General features: G+C 40.6%; 1 protein-coding gene across 4 annotated transcripts in view; it reads right to left on the bottom strand.

Moving 5' to 3' along the window:
• Positions 1-432: 432 nt before the first annotated feature.
• RIN2 (Ras and Rab interactor 2) overlaps positions 433-15262 on the bottom strand; it is a 72137-nt gene continuing 57307 nt past the window's right edge. For 3 of the 4 annotated variants that reach the window (XM_026846477.1, XM_026846479.1, XM_026846478.1), the window contains 4 exons: positions 8782-9087; positions 6642-6773; positions 4339-4502; positions 856-1241 (listed from right to left, as the gene is read on the bottom strand). In XM_026846477.1, coding sequence (XP_026702278.1) covers positions 924-1241; positions 4339-4502; positions 6642-6773; positions 8782-9087 — 920 coding nt within the window. In that variant the 3' untranslated portion in view covers positions 856-923. Of the gene's footprint in view, positions 1242-4338; positions 4503-6641; positions 6774-8781; positions 9088-15262 lie in introns of all 4 variants that reach the window. The other variant, XM_026846475.1, reaches the window with a different exon arrangement.

Raw genomic sequence — 15262 nt, 5'->3', positions numbered from 1 at the left:
TGAGTGTTTAGAAGGGGTTGCTACCTACCTGTACTAACCATATCCACTGAAGGTCTGAAGCAAACTCAGCAAGAAAATTTGCAGGCACAGGTGTAAAAGCTGCACGTTGAATATTGTTAATTTTATGTTTTATGTCCAATGGTAGGATGTTAGTGTTAAAACTTTAATGACTTGGCAGAGTTGGGTCCTCCTCACCCAAACCTTCACTTACATCTGTATCTCATTGTTGAAATTATAAACTGCACATCTTTGTCAGGGTATCAGCCTGTCAAATTATTGAAACTATTTATATTGTCTTTCAGTTATTACCAGTGCAGCAGGTGGAATAAGGAAAGTATACCAAGGGGGTGTAACTAATCCGGGGTTCCCAACTTGTGGAAGGTGACTAAAATATGTATATCTGAAGATACTGACAGTAAGGGCACAATTCTCTGTAGAAAAATTAGGAAAGGATGCAATCATCCAGGTAATTATGAGTTAACTGATGCCCTGCATCGGACAGTCTTGTCAAACTCATGCTGGTGAAACTGAGCTCATACCAGCCAGCTTACTGAAATACTTGTCTAGAGTACATATATTTAAATCAAAATGACATTTGGCTAAAGGATGAGTGTAAGAAAATAGATTTTTGCACACTACAGCAAAAGACCTGCGGAGGGCCACAGTATAAAATACTTCAAAACAGTCTGTGGTACAAGAAATTTAGCCTCATGGGCTGTTTACTCAAACACGCTGGTGGAATATTCTGCATAACTGGCCACATGCATGGTTTATGTGGGGTTCTGTAAGCAATGCTAGAAGTGTCTGCACGTGTTTTACTAGGCATTTATGGTTTAAGACTTTTTTTTAGTTCGTAAGGCAGGCAGCCAAAGATGTTTTCAACAGTTAACAAGGAAGAGAAATTAAATGACGAGTTGCTGGTTTTAAGAAGCTGAATCGTCACTGTTTTGAAAAATGGCACCATATGGATCACTGTTAATGCGCTTATAGACAAAGTGAAAGACCTGGGGTTGTGGACGGCTGTGCAACTCTGCCTTAATTTTCTGAGGGTAGGTATCCTCTGTCAGTTGCTGCCAGGTGTCATCAACGAAAAGAAACAGGCTATATTCTTCTGGATTGTCCACTTTAAACTTTTCAGCACAAAGCTGACATACATCTTCTGTAGTGATATATGGTCTTACTAGTAAGGTCTTTCCTGTACATCCACTGTTAACTTCCTGGAATGCAACACGCAGGTAGTTCTGTAGAATGAGAAAACAGACATCAGAAACTCAAACCCCCAAAACTTATCCTCTGAAGAGTCAGCAACAAACAGCAAGCCTCTCCATGTTCTAGATGTGAAACACACCCCAGTGATTCCTGTACATTTACGGCCACCTTGTGAATTGCAGTGTTGGTGGTAAAACTGTGGCAAGACTGTGGCAGGCATAACAGAAATTCATCCTCTTTTCCTTAGCTTATATTCTAACCCTGCAATTAAGAGTGAACAGATACAGCCTTAAAGCCACATGGAGAACGCCAGTGATTTTAACAGGGCTTGATGTTTGGCCTTACTAGGAAACAAAATGCTGTGAAGCAAACTAAACATCTGAGACAACACACCCAAGAGATGATGCTGCCATTGCTGGGTCAGTGCTACAGAATGGAAGCTTCATGCAATATGTTAGTCAGAAGAAAAAAACCCAAACAAACAACCCTCTGCCAGCAGCACACAAGCGTGTTGATCCACAAGGTACAGCACAATAAAGTATTTGCACTCTTATGCTGCAGTATGCAAAAGGTAATCCATCCTCACACAGGACATTTTCATCGCATTAACTAGTGGCAGTTTGGTGTCTGAGCTTCATGTAACCAAGTTTGTGACAGCGTGTTTTTTTTTTTTAAATAAGGCTTAGAGTGATGCACAAAGAAAATTTACTCTGCAACATTAGAGTAAATCCATATGATTTTAAGGCAAAAGCTAGATCGTTCTTCTTTGTTGAAATCAGCACATGCCCACAACTCTGATAAAATGGATAAAGTCTGAATATGCCTACAAGTTCTACCTTTCAAAAAGCATTTAAAAAGTAAAATAAAAAGCAACAACTGGGAAAAGAACAAACACAAAACACTTTTGGACACAGGAACAAAACAGCCTGCTGTCCTGTGTTGCTTTTTTTAAAAAGAAATTAACTGCAATTAGAGACTAAAAAGTTGTAAAATTAAAGTAGGTAGAAAAAAAAATGACTGCAAAAGACCTGTTTACTGACTGAGCTGGTATGTATGTTTATGCTGAATAAATTAAGCATGCTAAATCACAATGGTAAAAACTTACATTTCATAAAACCAAGGTGTTAAAAGCTAACACTAAGGAGAATGTTCATATGACTTAAGTTTCAGAGAGCACTCTTATCTTTATTAAAGTATTTTTTGATAGCTGTCAGGCAAAAATACTAAAGCTTTGCAACAGCATTTAGACCACTGGGACTGAACCTGACTGAAAAGAACTAATCCCTTTTTGTTACCCAATGTGAAGACATTAGAAAAAAAAAATCATCCCTAAATAAGGCTAAACACACTACAGTTTTAGTTTCTAATGTAGCTAACACACAGAAGATCTGTTTTTAAATGCATTTGCTTTAGACAGACAGGATCGCTTCAAGGAGAGGCTGAAGTTTGTACAAATGCCTGTCACTCATATATTAAGTATCAAAGCTATTTATCCTATATCAGAAAGTTGTATTTAATCATCAGCAAAATACAGGATTTTTAAATTTTCCATCCTTTTGAGGGAGGGAGGATGGAGGCCTTCCAGGGCTCAAAAGCTGATAAGGCTGTGAGACTGCATCTCAGAAATCCAGTGATCACATCCTGGTTCAATGTAGGAAAGACGAGTTGAGCTAAAGTTGTGTTACATGTTGGTTGTCGGGAAGATGCTTCACTTCAGGACATGGAGAAAGGAGATGAAAAACTGGCATTCTTAGCAGGCAGCAAAATGCTTGAATTTGTGCTAAGCATAGCCTGGAAGTGCTGTGATATTAGTGATTCAAGGCTTTCTTTTGAAAGAGACAACAGAAGCTGCAGCACTGGACACACTTGGTGCCAGCTCTTCCCCTGCCCCCCTACATCTTCCTGAATCCAGCATGGCATTCAGCTGCACGTTTAGCTTGGCTGAAGTTCATTTTGTGAGGTGAAATGGAATACAAGATCCTGCTGAAAGAATCTTCTGTCATTTAGTCATCCAGCAGAAATACAGGGTGATTAACTTTCCTATGAAAAGTGTGGTGTTTTCTAGAAAGAACAAAGACTCAAGCTATTTGAATCTGACCCCTAACTACAAGTAAGCAGAATATAAAATGGATCCCAATAAGATGGATCTAGCTTTGTGCACTGGCCATAGTTTGGGATTTCTGTTAATCAGTTCTCTTCAAGGAAGGCAAATTTTGGAAGACTGCTTCTTTTCCCAATTCCTTCCTGTTCAGTGTTGTGCTGTGGTCATTAGCATGAACACTGATAAAGCAAAAGGAACCTCAACTGAAAGGTTTCATTATCTCTTGATGATCCCACACTTTCATTTCTCAAGCTCTTAACTACTTCATATCTAATCGATGTTGTCATTAGCCTCTCTGGCAACTTTGTGCTGTGGTATGAACTGTAAATAACTGGACACAAAGGAGTAAATCCCTTCTTCTTGACTCCAACATCCTCCTTGCTTCAGTCCACAAACTGATGTATCAGAACAGACAATTAGCAGCATACTATATGAAAGACACGTAGGCCTGGTTTTAAAAGATGAAGTAATCCCCGACTGTTTTGTTATTCTTCAATTGAAGTTACGGCCCTACTCTGAAAGAGCAGTAAGAAATGGAGAGAAAAAACACAAACAAACATGAAGACATCCATAGTATAGAACTCTACTCCTTGCTTAAACTTTAAAACTATAGGCAAGCTTTTCTCCCACCTCTCTATTACCTGCTGTATGCCACCATTAGCTACTGGGAAGGAGTTGTGCTGATTTATGCCACTGGTAATCTGAATTTGTTCTTTTTAACAGTAAAGCATAAGAAGCAGCTGAATTTAAGATATGTTTCAGTTTATCCTTGCTCTGCATGATTTAAATAGAAGGGAGAGTGGGAAAGCTCTAGTATTTTGTGTTTTCTTTAGACCATCATAATCAAACTCTATTATAAAAGTGCAAAGACTTCCAAACAGAGGCAAATTTGCCAGCCATAGTCTCAGCACTGCTTCACTCTACTTACCTTGTGGCCCCAAGGGAATCATTATGAATCACACCCCTAAAATGGGGATTTCCAACAAAACAATCATCCCCTATTTTTTTCCTTCAGCCCTAAGCTCTACCTGGAAATCATCAACTGAAGGTATCGTCCTGTTAGTTGTTCTCCTCTTGTGCCATTGCCGGAGAGTATCTCTGGCTTCTGAACTTAGCAGTCGGGCAGCTTGTTCTTCCTGGAAGTTCTTGATCAGTGAAAGTGCTCCGTAAGCGCTTGTCAAGTAATAGCCTCCTGTGAAAGGCAGCAGGGAAAGAACTTCTCAGAGTGGTCACAAATACCACACTAGTTCTGACTGGTTACAGTCAGAAGTACAAACACTTTTTTTTTTTTTTTTAATATATATATATGGAAGTCCCTGAACTCTACTGCCAAATATTTACAAAGACAAACAGCTCGCTGGCCTGAAAAATACTGTATGGTGTGTTCTCAGCTACTAAGAGACATGCAGTGGTTGCATGTGCTCTGTATTACCAAGTGGTGCAATACTATCTGACTCTGGGTCCACTAGTGTTGGGGATAACTGGTTACTTAAATGACTGGTGTCACTCCTTTCTTCCTGAGTGTTTTTTCAAAGTTGGAACATGAGTTCTTAACAGCTTCCAAACAGTGACTGGTTTTCTTCCTGAGCTTCAAGTGTGGACTGAAATAAACATCATTGTTTAAACAAAGTAAAAGACTCTACTACTGTTCACGTACTTAAAAGCAACCACCCTTAGTGGCAATAAGACAACAAGAGTGTGAAATTTGTACCCTGGAAGCATCCCAAAGAGTTTGCTTTTCTTTTTAGAAGGAAGATTCTGTTTGTCACCTTTTTAGTGCTCCTCATAATATCCAACTAGTTCAGGAGGTGAGATGTATAGTCCTCCACACTTCATCTTTATTACATGAGTGGAGAACAAATTAAAGGCGTGATAGAATTGCCAATGTACAAAAGAAGCCCCAGGTCACAAAGGAAAAGGAGTCTCAACAGGAGGTAACAGTCCTTGACAACCAGGAGAAATGAAAGACATGCTGTCATTCATTTCTCTCATTTTTTGTCCTTCATCGCTGTTTTGGTTTTTGTTTTTTATTTTAAGAAAACTATTTGGGAGTGCCCAATTAAGAGGCAGCACAGTCTATTCATGAAGTCATTCCAAGATGCATTCTATGCTCACAGTATTTTCTGTATTACTGATAGCATCCTCTTGGCAATTACTTTGAACAAATTTAATACATAAAACACATGCAAGACCCATGATACATATTGGACAATATGTTATATTTGAACTGCACAACCCCAAAGCACTAAACAATTTTTCCTATACAGTATAGTTCAGCTGGTGCCGAAGACAGGTCCAGCCAATAGACGGACTTCTTCTGTTGCATTAAAACCAACATGACTTAATAGTTCAGTAAATGTTTCTGCCTTTCAAGCATGTTAATGATCTCCAGCTTCACATCTCAAGTATTTTCCATGCTAAGATTCCTGAACAATGCACTAGAGGATGCTCTGTACACAAAGCAGGGCACAGACTAGTGCCAAATTTGAGGAATCCTGGCATGGTGTTCTCATGCATACTAGAATGTAAAAGGAAATAGCAATTTCAGCAAGCCAAGAGATAGTGGGAACGGGAAACATACACATATACTTAAACTCACAGCTGAGATTGGTCACAAAAGCCTTTAAACTTCCTCATAAACTGTAGATTCTGGGCCTACCATGGGCTCACAGAATACCTTTGTTAAAAAATACCACCATGAAAAACAGAAGGGAGGGAGATTTCCTTGCCTCTAGCAGACTTTTGCCATCATTCAAGAGTGCCTTAGGAAACATTAGTAGGGCTCATAAAAATACTTTTTGAGAAGTAAATAATGGGAAGAAGAAAAGATCATTAAGGGGGGCAACATTCTTAAAAGCACTGCCCCCAGAGGGCAGAAAATTCCCCCAGAAGCTTTTACAAAGCATCTCACCCAAGTTCTGTTATGTGTCTCCCAATTTAACTGAATGCTGCAGCCCTATAAATACTCTCAGGATATTTTCAGGCACAGAAGGATATCCACATTTGGCACTTGCACATTGTATCTGTTTACTTGTTAAGTCATGATGCCTCCCCTTTTTGGCTGAAAACAATGTATTCCCTTCATAAGGTGGTACACATTGGTAGATTCCCAGGTCACTCAGGCCTGTACTCTGCAAGCTAACCAGCTTTCTCTTATTTTAACGCAGAAATAATACTGAGATTCTCTTGTTACACTACCGACATTGCTGACTTTAAGACTCCACTTGAAAGGATTTCTATTCAAACAAGGTTAAGAGCAACTGCACTGTGAGGAAGCATCCCCTTCCCTAGTTCTTCACACAATTCTAATAAAAATAAATAAATAGATTACCTTCTCCATGCAGCAAAGATGGATCCAGCAATTCCATCATGTATTCAATTTCAGTATCCAGCTCCAGCATATCACACTGGGCTAGTACATATGTCAACACAGGCAAGAAGTCATCAGCTCCATACAGCCTCCCTAGGTTGAAGGGAACACAATGATAGACAAACCATATCCTTTTATCAGTTTCAGTGTTTGAAAGGAAAGCATATTTTGTTGCCTTCATTGACCAGTGTGTTTGTATTTCTCTAGAGCCTCCTGTTACCAGTGTGCAGCAGAGAGAACATCATCTGACACTTGCTGGACAGGAGGCCAACACCAGTTTCATCCTGTACTTCTAACAAGCACAAATCTGATGATGCACACCTTAAGGCATGCAAGGGAATTTAAAGACTGGGCTCACCTTGGCATCAGCTCGACTGGTGAACTCACAAAAGGTTGACATGCCAGTCTGGCCTGACCTTCACCTGCACTTCTATCACTGGCTAAGAGATGATGAATAGGCATTTTCTTTATACATGCAGGGACAACATCCACTTTCTGGAAGGATTCAGCCACAAATACCAGTTTTTGGGTTAAAATCCCAGCAGAGAAGCCTGAATATATAAGCATGTTAGATTTGACGTGAAAACTCAGCTCATTAAAAACACTAGTGAGCAAAGCCTCATATCATTCCCAACTAGCTGGTGAAGCATCATTGGCAATGGCAGCACACAGCTAACACACAGACTATGCTGTACCTAGGTCTGTCTAAGCTCTTATCACTTTTACTGCATTTAAACTTTCTGTTTAGAAAATAACATGTGGTCAAATCTCTGGGTTTGGCAACTATGATCATTGCAGAACTGGCCTGATGGTCACTTAAAACCACCAAGAACAGGAGCCAACTTAAACCTTGATGAAGCTCCAGATGATTGAAGTGCTGATATCTAAAGTTACACCAGCTAAGGCATACCCTCCAAGGTATTACACTATTATCTGGCTGAGAGTAGATACTCAAACAGCTGCTGGCTCAATGTCATATTTTACAAACTTCACATGACAAAACAAGACAATTCAAGGAGCATTTGCCACATCTTAGCCCAAGTCCCTCAGTGCAACAGTGAACTGGCAGCAGCCTCTCAATATTTTTCTTCTACATGTTGAAAATCCTTTACTCGATGTGATAACACAGCATGGAGAAGAGTTTATAGGACTTCAGGCCACGACCCCTATATCCATTTTAAAATGCAGGATTTTGCACAGAAATAATAAACTGGGCAGGAGCTCAGTCCGAAGTCTTGCAAACGTGCCTGGGGGTCTTTAACAGCCACAAGCTTTCACCATTCATTGCAAATCTCAAAAGAAAGTAGGTGTCTTGATTGGCACTGGACCCAGCTGCACATTCAGTGCTCACTTAGAAAACTGCCAGCCACCTGCAGCAGCTTGTACTTGCTTAGGAAAAGAAATTCCCATTACCACCAGTGTTGCTTCACCTTAGCTCATGACCTACACAGCAGTATATGATAAGACGTCAGGGAACAGAGTTGCACCTATGAATTCATGCCTCTATAAATGCACGTGCCACTGACTACTTAGCTGGTCTGGACTGGTCTGTAGTTCCATTTAATTATCTAGGTTTCAACGTCAATTTTAGACTCTTGCTATAGTGTAGAAATAGATGTTATTTGTGTTCCAAAGTGTCCAAATGAGAACATTTAGAGGCACAGCAAGCCAAAAATACTGGATCAGAGGCTTCTTTCCTCCACCCTGTAACACAGAGCCCTTGCAGTTGTCATACTGCATACATGCTATTAAAATACTATAGCTAAATACAGGGTGTTACCTCTATTACAATTTCCAGAAAAATACTCATTTAGAACCAGGGTGAAATTCAAGGCTCACAGGGACAGCCTTTCTGGCAGCCAGCTTCAAAAGCCTACAGTTAAGCAAAGCTGTTTTACTGAATTTTAAGATGTGCCAGCAGATACATCAGAGGTATCAGGAAAGAAGCAGAGAGGAAGAATCCCTCTCAAAAGGGCAAGGAGATGCTACAGGAGCTCCAGGAGGAGACATAACTGCAGAATCAGGTGGTCTGATTTCCTTCATCAAAAGACAACCCCAGGTTTGGAACATCAGTGAACCTGAACCACGAGAAGCACCATACCCGAGTTATTCTCCATAACAGTGTAAATCAGTTTGCAAACTCTCAGCAGCAGCATGACTTTCTTTTCAGGTGAATACATTTTCTGCATGGTCATGAATTTGACTTTAATCTTTTCAACATCCACAAAGTCTGGTGTTGGAACAAACACGCCCAGTTCCTGAGGATCCCTCTGCCGCACCAACTGCAGGTTTTCCTTTAACTGTTTCCAGGATCCATCTGCAGTATGAAACTCTTTCAACATCGCTTCAATGTGGCCCTTCAACGGCTTCAGAATGCACTTATGCATGGCCTTCTCCAGGACAACATCTGCAACGGGAAAACACAAGTCCAGCTTACTTCCTCCTCTAGAGCAGAGCCAGTATTAATATAACCATTCCCAAAAGAGACACTGTAGACCAAAACCTACTTGCTAAGGCCTATTTATTATACAAGCTGAGTTTCCAGATGTTCGTTAACAAGAAAACAAAAGGCAGAGCAGAATCTGTATTCCATTTTCATTTATGGCAATGTGGTAAATACAAAAACCCCCAAAGAAACTACAGACTGTCACACAAAAAAAAAAAAAAAAAAAAAAAAAAAAAAAAGCAATCTGTGGCTCCAGCAAACTTTTTCTTTTGTTGATCAGAATTTCTTTGAGTTTTATTTTACTTTTCCTTTAAGTTTCAGAGTTAAAGTCTAGGCTCAAAGTCAAAACCATAACTTCTGTCTGTTTTGGCACAAAAGCCCATCCTTTTTGCATAGTTTCCATCAGAAACTAGCTCAACCAAAGTCTCCTAAAACTTGGCTCAACTTTATCAAGATCTTTATGAAGTTGGACAGATTATGGGCTTTAAACTATAAATGAAAACCAAGCTGTGTTTGTCCAGATTCAGATTTCATCATGCAAGCTTACATACAGCTTTGTCATCAAGTTTGAAGTTCTTTGTTTGGCACTAGTGTGCACGTGGCACAGCAACCACTAACTTGGGTGTTTTTTTATTCTTGTTCTACTCAAGTTTTTCTTTAACAGTCATTCTCCATTTTCAAAGTACGGACCTCATCAACAGAGAAAGCTCTTTGCTAAACATTTTCTCTGCAGACCTTTACTTTATACGCTAATTTCCCCTCCCACACAGCATCCCTATGGCAACATAGCTTTACATTAATAATTAACTCACATCAATTCTTTGTACCATAGTGAACTCCCACAAGCACAAAAGAAACTGAGGACCCTTTAGCCTTGCCACTGCACCATAATACTAGTGAAGCAGGACCAGAGCCTAGAGTAGGCACGTGTACTAGGGGAGTGCAGGGACTGAGAGCAGAAAGAGGAGAGACTGTGTCACTGCTGTATCACACATCACACACACAAGCTAGCAGTGGACATCCCTGCTACTACTGACTCATTAGTTTCATTAAACCTCATGCCCTTTCCAGGTTCTTCGCCTGTTCTTACGTGTTTTTCTTAGATCACAGTCTTTCTTCTCTCTCCCCTCCCCTCCCCTTTTTAAAACTGTTTTAAATTGCAGACTATTTCTAAGGCTTGGGATTTACACACACATCCCCTCCAAACAAGCATTACTTATTTCCATTTTCTTGCTTTTGCTTTATATTTTCATTTATTTTATCCTTGTGTGCAGTCATTTTTCTTTCTGGGCCTTCATACCTCCCTTTCCCATACAAACACACCCTCCACACACTCCTCCTCTTAAGGTGCCTTTGCTTCATGTGTAGCGTTTATTCTGTGTTTGCTTGGCATGCAATTCCTAAATGTCCAACCCTGTGAAGCTCCCATCTTCCCTATACCCTATGTCAATTCTGTAGCTCCTCTTACTATTTTCTCCTCCCAGATGAAGTTGGCAAAGCCATGTCTGCTTCATTCCCAGATGCTTTAAAAGCATCTGTGCTCTCTCTCACAACCAAGACTGTGAAAGCTGCTGGGAGGGAAACATGAGAAGTAGTGTTTGCTCTCTGATTTTCTAGATTTCCCTATGGCCACCAGTAAAGGCATAAACAGTCTGCCATGTGTTCTTGATGGCGTGTCACACAACATGAAGGGTGGAATCCAGCTCCCCACCAGACCAGAGCCACAAATTACACATAACATGGGGCAACATTTCAAATGATTGATCCTTATCTATTGTACTTGATAGAGCTACATAATCGCTCACAGCACTACCAAATCCAGTCAGGAAAGCAGAAGTATCACCCTTCTGCACAGTGACAGAAACTGCCTCTCCCTGTAATGGAAGTTATCCTCGGGGCTCATGGGGCAGAAATATTCTTCCACCAAGAAAATTGCACAAACCTCACCCATGGCTTTGCTAGCTAGCTCAGTTTCTAAAGGGTACACATAGTTCCTTGCTAGCTTTACTAATTTTTATTTTCTTTTTTGACAATTCAGCCTACTTTATTTATTTCTACTGCCTGCTTAGTTTTTTAAATAGCAAAAACACCAGCTGCTTTGCTTGTAAGCAGAACACCTCTGCTGTTTGCATTCCAACCGCCTGGTCTCATTTAAGTCAAAATTAAAGCAGTTCGTGCTGCCAAACATTACGTTAAGCAAAAGAACTCTCTATCTCCATGAAATTTTAACTCCTACAGGCTTCCTCTGGAAGTTCTGCACAGGCATAGTTAGCACCAACCATCCTTTAATTTAGTAAAGCACATTTGGTCACAGTAGGTTTAATAAACTGTAAAGAATTCAGCACGGATCTTCAGACCCCTTGGTCTGCTAATGAGGGATCACTCAGCCTGGGACAGGAGATCAGAAAACTCAGTATGTTTCTGTGACTGATCCCCTATAGGCTCCAGGCCAGAGCTGGTTCAGCTGCTGCCTGCAGTATCAGTATGGAGGGAGCTGCAGAAGCAGTCCTTCTTCAAAGGCTACAGGAACTGGATGCTGCTGGGAGGGAAAACTCCTCCACAGAGTCCCAGTCCTTGGTTGGAGCCAGGCTTATTATCTGTAGGCCAGAAGTGGAAGCCTCAGGTCTTCTGCCCTCAACCCTAAGTTAGTGTCATTCCCACAGCTTCCCATACAGATGAATTGCAGAGATTTTTACAGCTGTGCAAGATGGCGAGGAGGCATTCTTTCATATTTGCAATTCGTCACAGGCTCTAAAAGCAGTGCCTGGAAATTGCTTTGAATTTACTTGATCACATTCCACAATTTCTCTGGGAACTTAAATCTATTTGAAGCAGTGCAGAGCAAGAGAGCAGATAACTCATGCCCAAAGCTCTGCACAGGGTCCGAGTACTTATTGCTGAAGACTGTTACTAATGGTTTCTGTGCTGTTAACACGATTAGGTAAAAAAAAACTGGACAGGATATTTAGTAAAACATCCTTCAGTGATGTTCAGTGACTATATTACAGCTAATAGGAGACAAATGAAATAAAGGACATACAGCTGTGATTCCAAAGAGCTACTAAAACTGCCTCAGCTTGGTAATGGTAGACAGAGAAACTCATTTTAATGCTGCGTGTTTGTACAGAACTAGCCAGCAAACAAGGAAGTGACTAAGATATGACAGAGTGTCCAAGATTTTTGTTGTTGTTTTAAATAACAAACCAAAAAAAACCACCAAACCAAACCCAAAACAACACACAACCTTTTCTTCTCCCTTATGAATTCTTAGCATAGACATAACCACCACAGAGTTCTGCCTTCAAATTAAAAAGTAGCAAATTCTAGCAAGGTGATGAGGCCAACCACATAGCAAGATTGATAAGGATTAGACTTTTTTTTTAACAGTCAATAACAACCCCCATATGTACCTAATTAATATAAAACTTACATAAATATTTATTGTTATTATTAAAGCTTGGAAGGACAGCATTTCTTGTGATATGGGTCTTAGACCAATATTCAGTGTCACAAGACACCTATAAGCATGTTTGGGGTCAGACCATCTAACTATCTGCCCTTTCTTTTGAACTGCTGTTACTGGCCTCTTTTGGAGAAATATGTTTCTGGATATGATCCCACAAAACAGTTCCCAGCCAGCAGCAGCTTTCACTGTTTAACTTCTAATGGCCACAAAAGAATACAGGAGGGTCTCCTAGGCAAATTAGCATCTAAATTGTGAATTGAAGACTGATTCTTTGCAGTAACATCTCTGTATGTTTCTCAGATCCAAAATGCCAACAAAACCTCCTGCTTACTTCAGCATATGCAAAGTGTTTTCAAATATTCTCCCAAGATGCTTAATACTCCAGACACTCTTTAGATTTATCATTTGAGCTGAGAGCCATGTAGTGTTCCTGAAATTATAATTAGCCTCTAGCCTCAAAATGGGAACTGGAAACGCTTTGATAAATGAATTGTAAAGGCCAGCCAGCTAGTTTCGTTGTGACTTGTGGAAACACATCTGTATCCTGTGCTGACATGCTATTTTATTTTGCTGCAAACCACGCAAGTCGGCATCTAGAGAGGACAACACATTAGTCATCGCCAGTGTCCTCACACAGCCTCTTTATAACCCTCACTGCCTGAAATTGCAGGCACGCTCCCACCCTTATCAAGGATGTCAGTTTACCTGTTACTAACTGTTGTTGCTCCACTGAGATTACCTGTCAGATTCTAGTCCCTGGATTTATACACAAGCCCTTTGTCATCTGTGATTGCCAAACCATTCATCAGTAAAAGAAGGGCTCAGTAAGAGACGGAGCAAACCTGGGAACCATCACAAGAAGGTGCAGTCCTGCACAGGTAACATTGTCTGAGAGGCCGAAAGCAGAAGGTTACTTTGAAACACCACAGCATGTATGTGCAGGACACCCAACTTACACTGTTTGCTTTGTTTTGGATTTTCCTAATATCTTGAATGTTCATAGACTGTCATGACTGATATGGATCTCCTTTAAGACAACTCATGTCAGCATGGACAAGTGTCCAGTTCTTGGTGGATGTCTACAGTGGCACATGCCTAGTCCACGACGCAGACGGGGCATCAACTCCACAGGAGCAAGGCCTGAAAGTAAGATCTCATACAACCCACACACCTTGATAATCTGCACAACCTTGAAAACAGAGGTAAGACTGAAGTGGGCGATGGATAGGCAGCAGTGGCAGAAGTTGAGGAACTAGGGAAGAAAGGTCTCTAGGGTAAACCTCCTCTAATTTTACCTACATTAAGCACACCAGTGAATCACAGAACTAGCTGTGCTAGATTTATTTTGCTTTAATCAGCTATGGGTTAATTAAAACTCATACTATGTCTGTGTGGTAAACACATCTTCTCTTAAAGAAGTAGTAATAAAGGAGCAGGGAATAAGTAAAGCAAAGGGATGGTTGGGAAAGGGAGAACCAAATCCTCTGCCTCTGGCTCAGCACTTTTACCACTGCTTCTTATTTGCCCTATCCCCCGACTTCCCACAGTGAAAGAACAAGTGCTGGGGGAGACACCTTGGTCAGCCTCAACTTTACATGAAAAAATACTAGGATGAATGACAGGGTAGTGGAATGGGACACTAAAACAAGCCTACAAGCACCTAAGAAGTAACACAGTGCTAAAAAACAGTCAACGTGTTTTCAAAAAAAAAAAAAAAAGTAGTGGCATACCATTCTTATTCCTTTAAAAGGATAATTGGATCAATGAAAAAAGAGGAGATCAGGAGGGTGGGCTGTATCTTAACCTTTTTAAGAGCCATAACCCTGTTCCATGCAACTTTCTTAAAACAAACAAGGGAAATATTGTCTTGCTGTAATTAGCATAAGGTGGGTGCGTGAATGCGTGCATAAAATAATGTCCTGAGAACCAAATTATTAATGGTTGACTGTCAAAATAGGTATTTGAAAAGAGGTACCATGGGGGTCATCAGCCCTGGGCTTTATTCTATTTAGTATTTTCATTAAGAATCTGGATGATAAAGCAGAGAGCTCACATGCAAAATCCACATGTGATGATATGGTGGGGGTAGGAGAAGGGCATCACCAGTCCTTGGGAGACCATGTTTAAAGTTACCTTCGTAAGTGGGAAACAGTCCTAAAGCTAACATGATAAAATCTCATAAGAACAAAAGTAAAACATTGCCTCTCAGCAAGAGGAATACAAAGGCAAAAGCACTGCTCAGAGAAGCCTCCCTCAGAGCAGCTGACATACTGGCTCCCATGTACGCTCCTCCGTACAGCCTCCAGCTCTGTCTGCTTCCAACTCCTCCACATAGACCCAAGTCCCTGCAACAAGCCATGTCCTGCCAGTAAGGGGCCAACACATTCTCTCCAAGCTTCTTTTAACATTCAACATTTAAAAACCCATTATGGATTAGAAATACCAAAACAAATAACAGGCAGTATTGTTTAGGTACCTTCCCACATGATCAGTTAATACCATATTGTCAAATGATTTAAACCAGTCATTTCTTGGGCTAGGCCCAGATTCGGGCATTGAGACTGAAGTTGTTCAGGTGTTAGATCCCACCTGGTGAAGCAAAGACAGTCAACAGTTACTCCTTTCTGTCTACAGCCAGGAAAAGAAGAAACACAAACCAAAATTCCTGAA

The sequence above is a fragment of the Athene cunicularia genome (genome assembly GCF_003259725.1).
Source record: "Athene cunicularia isolate RWA chromosome 3 unlocalized genomic scaffold, athCun1 chr3_part1, whole genome shotgun sequence".
Classification (NCBI taxonomy): Eukaryota; Metazoa; Chordata; class Aves; order Strigiformes; family Strigidae; genus Athene; species Athene cunicularia.
The sequence above is the reverse complement of the archived record's forward strand: the minus strand, read 5'-3'. Positions and strand labels throughout refer to the sequence as shown.